The 14,939-nt window shown below is 50.3% G+C and overlaps 1 protein-coding gene across 1 annotated transcript; it reads left to right on the forward strand.

The window, feature by feature from the left end:
- Positions 1 to 12,178: 12,178 nt before the first annotated feature.
- On the forward strand, positions 12,179 to 12,904 carry LOC131687643 (uncharacterized). Its single transcript, XM_058971730.1, has one exon. The coding sequence runs from the start codon at positions 12,179 to 12,181 to the stop codon at positions 12,902 to 12,904; it is 726 nt and encodes a 241-aa protein (XP_058827713.1).
- The last annotated feature ends 2,035 nt before the right edge of the window (positions 12,905 to 14,939 follow it).

The raw sequence follows: 14,939 nt of genomic DNA on the forward strand, positions 1-14,939 counted from the left end.
TGGAATCCTCTTTCAAGCTTGTAGTCTTGTGGTCTTTTTTCCGGCATATGGTCCTTCTTCGGGCTTAGGGTGTCTTTTCGGGCTTAGGGTCCTTTTTCGCGCTTGTGGTCATTTTCAAGCTTCGTGTCCTTTTTCGGGCTTTGGGTCCTTTTCGGGCTTGGGGTCCTTTTTAGAACTTGGGGTCCTTTTACGGGCCTGGGGTGCTTTTCGGGATTGGGATCCTCTTTCAAGCTTGTGGTCTTGTGGTGCTTTTTCGGGCTTGGGGCCCTTTTGCAGGCTTGGGGTGCTTTTTCGGGCTTGGGGTCCTTTTTCGGGCTTGTGGTCCTTTTCTGGCTTGGGGTCCTCTTTCAAGCTTGTAGTCTTGTGGTCCTTTTTCCGGCTTATGGTCCTTTTTAGGTCTTGGGGTCCTTTTTCGGGCTTGGGGACCTTTTCCGGGCTTGGGATCCTTTATCGAACTTGAGATCCTTTTTTCGGCTTGGTGCTTTTTTTAGGGCTTCGGCTCTTTTTCGGGCTTGGGTTCTTTTTCGGGATTAGGGTCCTTTTTCGGTGTTGGAGTCATTTTCGGGCTTGAGGTACTTTTTCGGGCTTGGGGTCTTTTTTCGGGCTTCGGGTTTTTTTCGAACTTGAGATCCTTTTTCGGGCTTGGGGCTCTTTTTCGGGCTTGGGTTCTTTTTTTGGGATTAGGGTCCTATTTCGGGCTTGGGGTCTTTTACGGGCTTGTGGTCTTTTTTCGGGCTTCGGGTCCTATTTTGAGCTTGTCGTACTTTTTCGGGCTTGGGGTGCTTTTCAGGCTTTGGGTCCTTTTTCGGGCTTGTGGTCTTTTTCGGGCTTTGGGTCCTTTTTCGGGCTTGGGGACCTTTTTTGAGATTTGTGCTCCTTTTTGGGTTTGGGGTCCTTTTTAGATATTGGAGTCTTTTTCGAACTTGGGGTCCTTTTTCGGGCTTGGGGTCGTTTTTCGGGCTTGTGGTCCTTTTTCGGGCTTGGGGTCCTTTTTCGAGCTTGGGGTCGTTTTTCGGGCTTGTGGTCCTTTTTCGAGCTTGGGGTCCTTTTGCGGGCTTGGGGTTCTTTTTCGGGCTTGGGGTCTTTTTCGGGCTTGGGGTCCTTTTTCAGGCTTAGGTTTATTTTTCGGGCTTGTGGTCCTTTTCGGGCTTGGGGTCCTTTTTCGGGCTTGGGGTCCTTTTTCGGGGTTGTGGTCCTTTTTCGGGCTTGTGGTCCTATTTTGAGCTTGTCGTACTTTTTCGGGCTTGGGGTGCTTTTCAGGCTTGGGGTCCTTTTTCGGGCTTGTGGTCTTTTTCGGGCTTTGGGTCTTTTTTCGGGCTTGGGGACCTTTTTTGAGATTTGTGCTCCTTTTTTGGGTTTGGGGTCCTTTTTAGATATTGGAGTCTTTTTCGAACTTGGGGTCCTTTTTCGGGCTTGGGGTCGTTTTTCGGGCTTGTGGTCCTTTTTCGGGCTTGGGGTCCTTTTTCGAGCTTGGGGTCCTTTTGCGGGCTTGGGGTTCTTTTTCGGGCTTGGGGTCTTTTTCGGGCTTGGGGTCCTTTTTCAGGCTTAGGTTTATTTTTCGGGCTTGTGGTCCTTATCGGGCTTGGGGTCCTTTTTCGGGCTTGGGGTTCTTTTTCGGGCTTGGGATCCTTTTTCGGGCTTGGGGTCCTTTTTCGAGCTTGGGGTACTTTTTCAAGCTTGTATTCTTGTGGTCTTTTTCTGGCTTATGGTCCTTCTTCGGGCTTGGGGTCCTTTTTCGGGCTTGGGGTGCTTTTCGGGCTTGGGGTGCTTTTTCAATCTTGGCGTCCACTTCGGGATTGGGCCCCTTTTTCGGGCTTGTGCTCCTTTTTCGGGCTTGGGGTCCTTTTCGGGCTTCGGATCCTCTTTCAAGCTTGTAGCCTTGTGGTCCTTTTTCCGGCATATGGTCCTTTTTCAGGCGTGGGGTCCTTTTTCGGGCTTGGGGTCCTTTTTCAGGCTTGTGATTTTATTCGGACTTGGGGTCCTTTTTCGAACTTGAGATCCTTTTTCGGGCTTGGGGCTCTTTTTCGGGCTTGGGTTCTTTTTCGGGATTGGGGTCCTTTTTCGGGCTTGAAGTTCTTTTCGTGCTTGAGGTACTTTTTTGGGCTTGTGGTCTTTTTCGCGCTTGGGGTCCTTTTTCGGACTTGGGGTCCTTTTTTGGGCTCGGAGTCCTTTTACGAACTTGGGGTCCTTTTTCGGGCTTCTGGTCCTTTCTCGGGCTTACGTTCATTTTTCGGGCTTGGGGTCCTTTTTCGGGCTTGGGGACCTTTTTCGGGCTTGGGGACCTTTTTCGGGCTTGGGGACCGTTTTCGGGCTTAGGGTCCTTTTTCGGGTTTGTGGTTTTTTTCGGGCTTGGGGTCCTTTTTAGAACTTGGGTCCTTTTACGGGCTTGGGGTGCTTTTTCGGGCTTGGGGTGCTTTTTCAGGCTTGGGGTCCTTTTCGGGCTTGGGATCCTCTTTCAAGCTTGTAGTCTTGTGGTCCTTTTTCCGCCATATGGTCCTTCTGCGGGCTTAGGGTCCTTTTGCGGGCTTAGGGTCATTTTTCGTGCTTGTGGTCATTTTTAAGCTTCGTGTCCTTTTTCGGGCTTTCGGTCTTTTTCGGGCTTGGGGTCCTCTCTAGAACTTGGGGTCCTTTTACGGGCTTGGGGTGCTTTTCGGGTTTGGGATCCTTTTTTATGCTTGTAGTCTTGTGGTGCTTTTTCGGGCTTGGGGTCCTGTTGCAGGCCTGGGGTCCTTTTTCGGGATTGGGGTCCTCTTTCAAGCTTGTAGTCTTGTGGTCCTTTTTCTGGCTTATGGTCTTTCTTCGGGCTTGGGGTCCTTTTTCGAACTTGAGGTCCTTTTTCGGGATTAGGCCCTTTTTCGGGCTTGTGCTCCTTTTTCGGGCTTGGGGTCTTTTTCGGGCTTGGGATCCTCTTTCAAGCTTGTAGTCTTGTGGTACTTTTTCCGGCATATGGTCCTTATTCGGACTTGGGGTCCTTTTTCGAATTTGGGGTCCTTTTTCGAACTTGAGATCCTTTTTCGGGCTTGGGGCTCTATTTCGGGCTTGGGGTTCTTTTTCGGGATTGGGGTCATCTTTCGGGCTTGAAGTCCTTTTCGTGCTTGAGGTACTTTTTTGGGCTTGTGGTCTTTTTCGGACTTGGGGTCCTTTTTCAGGCTCGGGGTCCTTTTACGAACTTGGGGTCCTTTTACGAACTTGGGGTCCTTTTACGAACTTGGGGTCCTTTTTTGGGCTTCTGGTCTTTTCTCGGGCTTACGTTCATTTTTCGGGCTTGGGGTCCTTTTTCGGGCTTGTGGTCTTTTTCGGGCTTGGGGTCCTTTTTAGAACTTGGGGTCCTTTTACGGGCTCTGGGTGCTTTTACGGGCTTGGGGTGCTTTTTCAGGCTTGGGGTCCTTTTTCGGACTTAGGGTGCTTTTTCAAGCTTGGGGTCTATTTTCGAGATTGGGCCCCTTTTTCGGGCTAGTGCTCGTTTTTCGGGCTTGGGGTCCTTTTCGGGATTGGGATCCTCTTTCAAGCTTTTAGTCTTGTGGTCCTTTTCCGGACTATATCTTTTTCGGGCGTGGGGTACTTTTTCGGGCTTGCGGTCCTTTTACGAACTTGAGGTCCGTTTTCAGGCTTAGGTTCATTTTTCGGGCTTGGGGTCCTTTTTCGGGCTTGTGGTCTTTTTCGGGCTTGGGGTCCTTTTTCGGTCTTGGGGTCTTTCTAGGGCTTGGGGTCCTTTATAGAACTTGGGGTCCTTTTACGGGCTTAGTGTGCTTTTTCGGGCTTGGGCTGCTTTTTCAGGCTTGGGGTCCTTTTTCGGGATTGGGCTCTTTTTCGGGCTGGTACTCCTTTTTAGGGCTTGTGGTCTTTTTCGGGCTTGGGGTCCTTTTTAGAACTTGGGGTCCTTTTACGGGCTTGGGGTGCTTTTTCGGGCTTGGGGTGCTTTTTTAGGCTAGGGGTCCTTTTTCGGGCTTGGGGTCCTTTTTCGGGCTTAGGTTCATTTTTCGGGCTTGGGGTCCTTTTTCGGGCTTGTGGTCTTTTTCGGGCTTGGGGTCCTTTTACGAACTTGAGGTCCGTTTTCGGGCTTGGGGTCCTTTTTCAGGCTTGTGGTCATTTTCGGGCTTGGGGTCATTTTTAGAACTTTGGGTCCTTTTACAGGCTTGGGGTGCTTTTCGGGCTTGGGCTGCTTTTTCAGGCTTGAGGTCCTTTTTCGGGATTGGGCCGTTTTTCAGGCTTGTGCTCCTTTTTCAGGCTTGGGGTCCTTTTCGAGCTTGGGATCCTCTTTCAAGCTTATAGTCTTGTGGTACTTTTTCCGGCATATGGTGTCTTTCAGGCTTGGGGTCCTTTTACGAACTTGAGGTCCGTTGTCGGGCTTCTGGTCCTTTTTCGGGCTTAGGTTCCTTTTTCGTACTTGGGGTCCTTTTTCGGGCTGGTGGTCTTTTCCGGGCTTGGGGTCCTTTTTCGGTCTTGGGGTCTTTTTCGGGCTTGGGGTCCTTTTTAGAACTTGGGGTCCTTTTTAGAACTTGGGGTGCTTTTTCAGGCCTGTGGTCCTCTTTCGGGATTGGGCCCCTTTTCGGGCTTGTGCTCCTTTCTCGGGCTTGGGGTCCTTTTCGGGCTTGGAATCCTCTTTCAAGCTTGTAGTCTTGTGGTCCTTTTTCCGGCATATGGTCCTTCTTCGGCTTAGGGTCCCTTTTCGGGCTTAGGGTCTTTTTTCGGGCTTGTGGTCATTTTCAAGCTTCGTGTCCTTTTTCGGGCTTGGGGTCCTTTTCGGGCTTGGGGTCCTTTTTAGAACTTGGGGTCCTTTTACGGGCCTGGGGTGCTTTTCGGCTTGGGATCCTCTTTCAAGCTTGTAGTCTTGTGGTGCTTTTTCGAGCTTGGGGCCCTTTTGCTGGCTTGGGGTGCTTTTTCGGGCTTGGGGTTCTTTTTCGGGCTTGTGGTCCTTTTCCGGCTTGGGGTCCTCTTTCAAGCTTGTAGTCTTGTGGTCCTTTTTCCGGCTTATGGTCCTTTTTAGGTCTTGGGGTCCTTTTTCGGGCTTGGGGACCTTTTCCGGGCTTGGGATCCTTTATCGAACTTGAGATCCTTTTTTGGGCTTGGGGTCTTTTTTCGGGCTTGGGGTCTTTTTTCGAAATTGAGATCCGTTTTCGGGATTGAGGCTCTTTTTCGGGCTTGGGTTCTTTTTTTGGGATTTTGGTCCTATTTCGGGCTTGGGGTCTTTTACGGGCTTGTGGTCTTTTTTCGGGCTTGGGGTCGTTTTTCGGGCTTATGGTCCTTTTTCGGGCTTGGGATCCTTTTTCGGGCTAGGGGTCCTTTTTCGGGCTTGGGGTCCTTTTTCGGGGTTTTGGTCCTTTTTCGGGCTTGGGGTCCTATTTTGAGCTTGTCGTACTTTTTCGGGCTTGGGGTGCTTTTCAGGCTTGGGGTCCTTTTTCGGGCTTGTGGTCTTTTTCGGGCTTTGGGTCCTTTTTCGGGCTTGGGGACCATTTTTGAGATTTGTGGTCCTTTTTTGGGTTTGGGGTCCATTTTAGATATTGGAGTCTTTTTCGAACTTGGGGTCCTTTTTCGGGCTTGGGGTCGTTTTTCAAGCTTGTGGTCCTTTTTCGGGCTTGGGGTCCTTTTTCAGGCTTAGGTTTATTTTTCGGGCTTGTGGTGCTTTTCGGGCTTGGGGTCCTTTTTCGGGCTTGGGGTCATTTTTCGGGCTTGGGGTCTTTTTTGGGCTTGGGGTGCTTTTCGGGCTTGGGCTGCTTTTTCAGTCTTGGGGTCCACTGCGGGATTGGGCCCCTTTTTCGGGCTTGGGGTCCTTTTTCGGGCTTGGGGTCCTTTTCGGGCTTGGGATCCTCTTTCAAGCTTGTAGCCTGGTGGTCCTTTTTCCGGCATAGGGTCCTTTTTCGGGCTTGGGGTCTTTTTTCGGGCTTGGGGTCTTTTTTCGAACTTGAGATCCTTTTTCGGGCTTGAAGGTCTTTTCGTGCTTGAGGTACTTTTTTGGGCTTGTGGTCTTTTTCGCGCTTGGGGTCCTTTTTCGGACTTGGGGTCCTTTTTCAGGCTCGGAGTCCTTTTACGAACTTGGGGTCCTTTTTCCGGCTTCTTGTCCTCTTTCGGGCTTACGTTCATTTTTCGGGCTTGGGGTCCTTTTTCGGGCTTGGGGACCTTTTTCGGGCTTGGAGACCTTTTTCGGGCTTGGGGACCTTTTTCGGGCTTCGGGTCCTTTTTCGGACTTGTGGTCTTTTTCGGGCTTGGGGTCCTTTTTAGAACTTGGGTCCTTTTACGGGCTTGGGGTGCTTTTTCGGGCTTGTGGTGCTTTTTCAGGCTTGGGGTCTTTTTCGTGCTTGGGATCCTCTTTCAAGCTTGTAGTCTTGTGGTCCTTTTTCCGGCATATGGTCCTTCTGCGGGCTTAGGGTCCTTTTGCGGGCTTAGGGTCCTTTTTCGGGCTTGTGGTCATTTTCAAGCTTCGTGTCCTTTTTCGGGCTTTGGGCCTTTTTCGGGCTTGGGGTTCTCTTTAGAACTTGGGGTCCTTTTACGGGCTTGGGGTGCTTTTCGGGTTTTGGATCCTCTTTCATGCTTGTAGCCTTGTGGTGCTTTTTCGGGCTTGGGGTCCTGTTGCAGGCCTGGGGTCCTTTTTCGGGCTTGGGGTCCTCTTTCAACCTTGTAGTCTTGTGGTCCTTTTTCTGGCTTATGGCATTTCTTCGGGCTTGGGGTCCTTTTTCGGACTTGAGATCTTTTTTCGGGATGGGCCCCTTTTTCGGGCTTGTGTTCCTTTTTCGGGCTTGGGGTCCTTTTCGGGCTTTGGGCTCTCTTTCGGGCTTGGAGTTCTTTTTCCGGATTGGGGTCCTTTTTCGGGCTTGAAGCCCTTTTCGTGCTTGAGGTACTTTTTTGGGCTTGTGGTCTTTTTCGCGCTTGGGGTCCTTTTTCGGACTTGGGGTCTTTTTTCAGGCTCGGGGCCCTTTTTCGGGCTTCTGGTTCTTTCTCGGGCTTACGTTCGTTTTTCGGGCTTGGGGTCCTTTTTCGGGCTTGTGGTCTTTTTCGGGCTGGGGTCCTTTTTAGAACTTGGGGTCCTTTTACGGGCTTGGGGTGCTTTTACGGGCTTGGGGTGCTTTTTCAGGCTTGGGGTCCTTTTTCGGGCTTGGGGTCCTTTTTCGGGCTTACGTTCATTTTTCGGGCTTGGGGTCCTTTTCGGGCTTGGGGTCCTTTTTCGGGCTTGGGGTCCTTTTTCGGACTAGTGGTCTTTTTCGGGCTTGATCCTCTTTCAAGCTTGTAGTCTTGTGGTCCTTTTTCCGGCATATGGTCCTTTTTCGGACTTGGGGTCCTTTTTCGAACTTGAGATCCTTTTTCGGGCTCTTTCGGGCTTGGGGTTCTTTTTCGGGATTGGGGTCCTTTTTCTGGCTTGAAGTCCTTTTCGTGCTTGAGGTACTTTATTGGGCTTGTGGTCTTTTTCGCGCTTGGGGTCCTTTTTCGGACTTGGGGTCCTTTTTCAGGCTCGGGGTCCTTTTTCGAACTTGTGGTCCTTTTTCGGGCTTCTGGTCCTTTCTCGGGCTTACGTTCATTTTTCGGGCTTGGGGTCCTTTTTCGGGCTTGGGGACCTTTTTCGGGCTTGGGGTCCTTTTTCGGGCTTGTGGTCTTTTTCGGGCTTATGGTCCTTTTTAGAATTTGGGGTCCTTTTACGGGCTTGGGGTGGTTTTTCGGGATTGGGGTGCTTTTTCAGGCTTGGGGTCTTTTTCGGGCTTGGGATCCTCTTTCAAGCTTGTAGTGTTGTGGTTCTTTTTCCGGCATATGGTCCTTTTTCGGGCTTGGGGTCCTTTTCGGGCTTGGGGCTCTCTTTCGGGCTTGGGGTTCTTTTTCGGGATTGGGGTCCTTTTTCGGGCTTGAAGCCCTTTTCGTGCTTGAGGTACTTTTTTGGGCTTGTGGTCTTTTTCGCGCTTGGGGTCCTTTTTCAGACTTGGGGTCTTTTTTCAGGCTCGGGGTCCTTTTACGATTTTGGGGTCCTTTTTCGGGCTTCTGGTTCTTTCTCGGGCTTACGTTCGTTTTTCGGGCTTGGGGTCCTTTTTCGGGCTTGTGGTCTTTTTCGGGCTGGGGTCCTTTTTAGAACTTGGGGTCCTTTTACGGGCTTGGGGTGCTTTTACGGGCTTGGGGTGCTTTTTCAGGCTTGGGGTCCTTTTTCGGGCTTGGGGTCCTTTTTCGGGCTTAGGTTCATTTTTCGGGCTTGGGGTCCTTTTCGGGCTTGGGGTCCTTTTTCGGGCTTGGGGTCCTTTTTCGGGCTTGAAGTCCTTTTCGTGCTTGAGGTACTTTATTGGGCTTGTGGTCTTTTTCGCGCTTGGGGTCCTTTTTCGGACTTGGGGTCCTTTTTCGAACTTGAGATCCTTTTTCGGGCATGGGGCTCTCTTTCGGGCTTGGGGTTCTTTTTTGGGATTGGGGTCCTTTTTCGGGCTTGAAGTCCTTTTCGTGCTTGAGGTACTTTATTGGGCTTGTGGTCTTTTTCGCGCTTGGGGTCCTTTTTCGGACTTGGGGTCCTTTTTCAGGCTCGGGGTCCTTTTTCGAACTTGTGGTCCTTTTTCGGGCTTCTGGTCCTTTCTCGGCCTTACGTTCATTTTTCTGGCTTGGGGTCCTTTTTCGGGCTTGGGGACCTTTTTCGGGCTTGGGGTCCTTTTACGGGCTTGTGGTCTTTTTCGGGCTTATGGTCCTTTTTAGAATTTGGGGTCCTTTTACGGGCTTGGGGTGGTTTTTCGGGATTGGGGTGCTTTTTCAGGCTTGGGGTCTTTTTCGGGCTTGGGATCCTCTTTCAAGCTTGTAGTGTTGTGGTTCTTTTTCCGGCATATGGTCCTTTTTCGGGCTTGGGGTCCTTTTCGGGCTTGGGGCTCTCTTTCGGGCTTGGGGTTCTTTTTCGGGATTGGGGTCCTTTTTCGGGCTTGAAGCCCTTTTCGTGCTTGAGGTACTTTTTTGGGCTTGTGGTCTTTTTCGCGCTTGGGGTCCTTTTTCAGACTTGGGGTCTTTTTTCAGGCTCGGGGTCCTTTTACGATTTTGGGGTCCTTTTTCGGGCTTCTGGTTCTTTCTCGGGCTTACGTTCGTTTTTCGGGCTTGGGGTCCTTTTTCGGGCTTGTGGTCTTTTTCGGGCTGGGGTCCTTTTTAGAACTTGGGGTCCTTTTACGGGCTTGGGGTGCTTTTACGGGCTTGGGGTGCTTTTTCAGGCTTGGGGTCCTTTTTCGGGCTTGGGGTCCTTTTTCGGGCTTAGGTTCATTTTTCGGGCTTGGGGTCCTTTTCGGGCTTGGGGTCCTTTTTCGGGCTTGGGGTCCTTTTTCGGGCTTGGGATCCTCTTTCAAGCTTGTAGTGTTGTGGTTCTTTTTCCGGCATATGGTCCTTTTTCGGGCGTGGGGTCCTTTTTCGGGCTTGGGGTACTTTTTCGGACTTGGGGTCCTTTTTCGGGCTTAGGTTCATTTTTCGGGCTTGGGGTCCTTTTTCGGGATTGGGCCCCTTTCGGGTTTGTGCTCCTTTTTTCGGGTTTGGGGTCCTTTTCGGGCTTGGGATCCTCTTTCAAGCTTGTAGTCTTGTGGTCCTTTTTCCGGGATATGGTCCTTTTTCGGACTTGGGGTCCTTTTTCGAACTTGAGATCCTTTTTCGGGCTTGGGGCTCTCTTTCGGGCTTGGTTCTTTTTCGGGATTGGGGTCCATTTTCGGGCTTGAAGTCCTTTTCGTGCTTGAGGTACTTTTTTAGGCTTGTGGTCTTTTTCGCGCTTGGTGTCCTTTTTCGGCCTTGGGGTTCTTTTTCAGGCTCGGGGTCCTTTTACGAACTTGGGGTCCTTTTACGAACTTGGGGTCCTTTTTCGGGCTTCTGGTCCTTTCTCGGGCTTACGTTCATTTTTCGGGCTTGGGGTCCTTTTTCGGGCTTGTGGTCTTTTTCGGGCTTGGGGTCCTTTTTAGAACTTGGGGTCCTTTTACGGGCTTGGTGTGCTTTTACGGGCTTGGGGTCCTTTTTCGGGCTTGGGTTCATTTTTCGGGCTTGGGGTCCTTTTTCGGGCTTGGGGTCCTTTTTCGGGCTTGGGGTCCTTTTTCGGGCTTGTGGTCTTTTTCGGGCTTGGGGTCCTTTTACAAACTTGAGGTCCGTTTTTGGGCTTGGGGTCCTTTTTCAGGCTTAGAAGCATTTTTCGGGCTTGTGGTCCTTTTTCGGGCTTGTGGTCATTTTCGGGCTTGGGGTCATTTTTAGAACTTTGGGTCCTTTTACGGGCTTGGGGTGCTTTTTCGGGCTTGGGGTGCTTTTTCAGGCTTGGGGTCTTTTTTCGGGATTGGGCCCCTTTTTCGGGCTAGTGCTCGTTTTTCGGGCTTGGGGTCCTTTTCGGGCTTGGGATCCTCTTTCAAGCTTGTAGTCTTGTGGTCCTTTTCCGGACTATATCTTTTTCGGGCGTGGGGTACTTTTTCGGGCTTGCGGTCCTTTTACGAACTTGAGGTCCGTTTTCAGGCATAGGTTCATTTTTCGGGCTTGGGGTCCTTTTTCGGGCTTGTGGTCTTTTTCGGGCTTGGGGTCCTTTTTCGGTCTTGGGGTCTTTCTCGGGCTTGGGGTCCTTTTTAGAACTTGGGGTTCTTTTACGGGCTTAGTGTGCTTTTTCGGGCTTGGGCTGCTTTTTCAGGCTTGGGGTCCTTTTTCGGGATTGGGCTCTTTTTCGGGCTTGTGCTCCTTTTTCGGGCTTGGGATCCTTTTCGGGCTTGGGGTCCTCTTTCAAGCTTATAGTCTTGTGGTGCTTTTTCCGGCATATGGTCCTTTTTCGGGTGTGGGGTCCTTTTTCGGGCTTGGGGTCATTTTTCGTGCTTATGGTCTTTTTCAGGCTTGGGGTTCTTTTACGAACTTGAGGTCCGTTTTCGGGCTTCTGGACCTTTCTCGGGCTTAGGTTCCTTTTTCGTGCTTGGGGTCCTTTTTCGGGCGTGGGGTACTTTTTCGGGCTTGCGGTCCTTTTACGAACTTGAGGTCCGTTTTCAGGCTTAGGTTCATTTTTCGGGCTTGGGGTCCTTTTTCGGGCTTGTGGTCTTTTTCGGGCTTGGGGTCCTTTTTCGGTCTTGGGGTCTTTCTCGGGCTTGGGGTCCTTTTTAGAATTTGGGGTCCTTTTACGGGCTTGGGGTGCTTTTTCGGGATGGGGGTGCTTTTTCAGGCTTGGGGTCCTTTTCGGGCTTGGGATCCTCTTTCAAGCTTGTAGTGTTGTGGTTCTTTTTCCGGCATATGGTCCTTTTTCGGGCGTGGGGTCCTTTTTCGGGCTTGGGGTACTTTTTCGGACTTGGGGTCCTTTTTCGGGCTTAGGTTCATTTTTCGGGCTTGTGGTCCTTTTTCGGGATTGGGCCCCTTTTTCGGGCTTGTGCTCCTTTTTGGGGCTTGGGGTCCTTTTCGGGCTTGGGATCTTCTTTCAAGCTTGTAGTCTTGTGGTCCTTTTTCCGGCATATGGTCGTTTTTCGGACTTGGGTTCCTTTTTCGAACTTGAGATCCTTTTTCGGGCTTGGGGCTCTCTTTCGTGCTTGGGGTTCTTTTTCGGGATTGGGGTCCATTTTCGGGCTTGAAGTCCTTTTCGTGCTTGAGGTACTTTTTTAGGCTTGTGGTCTTTTTCGCGCTTGGGGTCCTTTTTCGGACTTGGGGTCCTTTTTCAGGCTCGGGGTCCTTTTACGAACTTGGGGTCCTTTTACGAACTTGGGGTCCTTTTTCGGGCTTCTTGTCCTTTCTCGGGCTTACGTTCATTTTTCGGGCTTGGGGTCCTTTTTCGGGCTTGTGGTCTTTTTCGGGCTTGGGGTCCTTTTTAGAACTTGGGGTCAGTTCACACTGTACAGTCGAACCAACAACAGTAGACGCGCTCGCGCTCACAATATCTTTCGGTTTCTATAGCTTTTTTTTGAGTGAAGTGTTTTTGTTAAAAAAAAACTGTTGAAATCAGTAAAGATATCCTAAAAATAGCGGTGTGAAAACTAAACCACCTAGGTGCGGTGTAAGCAAAGTGCCGCCATTGCTATATACACAGGGCGAACAAAGGAATAACTAACCTTAAAAAAAGTCATTTAACCGTCCGGCCATGCCGGCCGAGACGATACCACCCGACCGGGCCTGGCCGCCGACACTGGAGACGAGACCACAAAATGGACCACGGCTCCAATCATGGCTGGATCCAAGCCAGATGGCTGGTGAATTAAATATATTGTGTTTGGAGGCTACGAACGGTGCTTCGCTACCCAAAAACCCATTTATCACAATGAAATCGATCGAAAAAGCAGCCGGAAAGATTGAATCCGCACACTCTGAGGACCGCTGCTCCCGCTACGTCCTTCATGTTCGTAATCAAAAGCAAGTACAAACACTGCTAGCACTCAAAAAATTGATAGACGGTACCACAGTAGAGATCAATTACCACCGAACATTAAATACCTGCAAGTGCGTCGTAAGCTCATTCGATCTCATTCACATGTCTGAGGAAGATCTACTGGCCGAATGGAAAGGACATAAAGTTACCGAGGTACAACGAATAACTCGTCCGACACTCGATGGGGGTCGGGAAAAAACAAATACCCTTATATTGACTATCTTCGGAACGACCATTCCGGAGCACCTTTTCGTTGGACCGATTCGAATCCCAACGCGAATATTTTACCCGGCACCAATGGTCTGCTTCAAATGCCTCCAGTATGGACACACCAAAACTCGGTGCAAGAGCAAAGAAGTTTGCCCAAACTGCTCTAAATCTGCGCACGTTGCAGAAGGTGAACGATGTGTCGAACCAGCCTATTGCCGAAATTGTGAGGGCCCTCATTCCGCATCCAGTAGAGACTGCCCCGCGTACAAGATCGAGAAAGAAATAATGCGAATCAAAGTGGAGCAAGGAATCTCATTCAACGAAGCCAGAAAAAACTACAATGCTAGAAACGCCCCCACCTCGTTCGCAAATATTGTCAAGGAATCGACAAGCACCATCAAGACATAATGAAAAAGATGCACTGATTGCCCAGCTCCGGGACGAAAACACCAAACTGAAAACACAGCTAAAAGTACAACAAGAATCTCTTGTCAAAGACAACCACAGAATACGCGAAAACCAAACCAAAATGAGAGATGTCATAATAGAGCTACAAAAATCGGTGTTGGAACTAAAACAGGGGAACCAACAGCTTCATGAGAAATTCATAAAAGAACAAGCTAACATGCAAGCAATGGACACATCAAACAAGATAACAAAAAAGAGAAGGACACAAACTCCGAACACAAGCCCTGAACGAGCCGAACCCGACGAAGCAGCGGACGAACAAAACGACATGAGCAGCACCGAAATCCTTTTGGACATATCCGATGAAGAAACCGCGAAGACTATCCCAGCTGTCGAGACAAATAAGCGATCACCGCGACCCGTGCGCAAAAAGAAATTAAAATAAGTACACCAAAAACAAACGTCAAAATTAACCCGGTAATGACAACTGGCAACGATCGACGGAATCTGAATAGCACAAGATCATCTCCTGTAAACAGCTCAGAAGGAGCTCCGCCTCCCGTATCGGCCCTGATCGGAAATGTTCCAGATTCGTCTGATGAGCTTCCGACGGCTGCTGATACGGGTTGCCTCACACCACAGGCAAGTAACAACTCCTTCTGTTTCGATCGTGCTTCTTCCTCGTCCTTATATTCTTTAACAGACAACCCCGACATGGAGAGACATACCAGAATAGCCTTACAATGGAACATAAATGGACTACTCAACAACCTTTTTTTTTTTTTTTTTTTTTTTTACAATGGAGAAGACCTTTATGTCCTAGCCCAGTACACGTGCTAACGGTAGGGTCCAATCTACCACACGGGGTGCACTGGGGGCGTGTCGGACTCAAATGGTGACCAGCCATTAATACCGACTAAACTCCATTGGGCTCCGCCATCATTCCTCCCAGGAACTACCTCTCGGTATTACTTCTGGGGGGATGGCTGTACTGAATGTACTCATTCACTCTCACTCGCGCGATCATACATCCTGTATGAGGCTTACTTGGGTGCTCTCTCAATCACACTTTGATTCACTCTCAAACACTCCCACATGAGGCTGACTTTTGTGCTCACCTTTTACGTTCCATGCGAGGCTGACTTGTGTGCTCACCTTACTCATTCCTTGCTAGGCTTACTTTTGTGCTCGCCCTACCCATCCATGTGAGGCTGACTTGGGTGCTCACCCTATCACCTGATTCACTCTCAATCGTGCCACTCTATTGTACCTTTGTCACTCCCTCTGGCATCCCATGTGGGACATTTTTCTTAGGCCCCACTTCTGACATACCATGCGAGGCTGACTTTTGTGCTCACCTTTTTCATTCCTTGCTAGGCTGACTTTTGTGCTAGCCTCTACCAACCTGTGAGGCTGACTTTTATGCTCACCCTTAACATGCAATGTGAGACTGACTTGGATGCTCACCCTTTCACTCCTCTGCCACGCCATGAGGCATCGATAGCTTAGTTCCAACATACTACGCTACGACCCTCCCGTCTTGGCATGAGGCAGTCCACTTATACGCCTATACACTCACTCTTCTGTCTTGCTTCGGGGTGGCTGGGTTTACCCCTTACGCGGTTGCCATTCGCTGCGCCAACCTACCTCGGCATGAACAGACCATTCACTCTCTTATTTTGCGCTTGGCCTTTTTCGCTCCAGCTAACCAATCACTAGTTAGCCGTGCCCGCCGTCTGTTGCTCGGTTCGCCAGATTACCTGTAGCCTACTGGCACTCTGGATGGTAGCAGCCGAGACTGCGTTCCACTTCTCCACCGTTTGACACATCCGCTGGATAAGGGTATCCGGGGTTGTGTCCCAGCCACAGACGTCAAGCATTGCTCTTCTTTCGACGTCGAACCGATGACATACGAACAGTATGTGTTCGGCAGTTTCATCTACACCTGGGCAGTCCGGGCAGACTGGGACCTCCGCGTGTCCGAACCTGTGGAGGTACTGACGGAAACAGCCATGGCCTGACAGGAATTGTGTCA

Source organism: Topomyia yanbarensis, chromosome 3 (genome assembly GCF_030247195.1).
Source record: "Topomyia yanbarensis strain Yona2022 chromosome 3, ASM3024719v1, whole genome shotgun sequence".
In the NCBI taxonomy this organism is placed as follows: domain Eukaryota; kingdom Metazoa; phylum Arthropoda; class Insecta; order Diptera; family Culicidae; genus Topomyia; species Topomyia yanbarensis.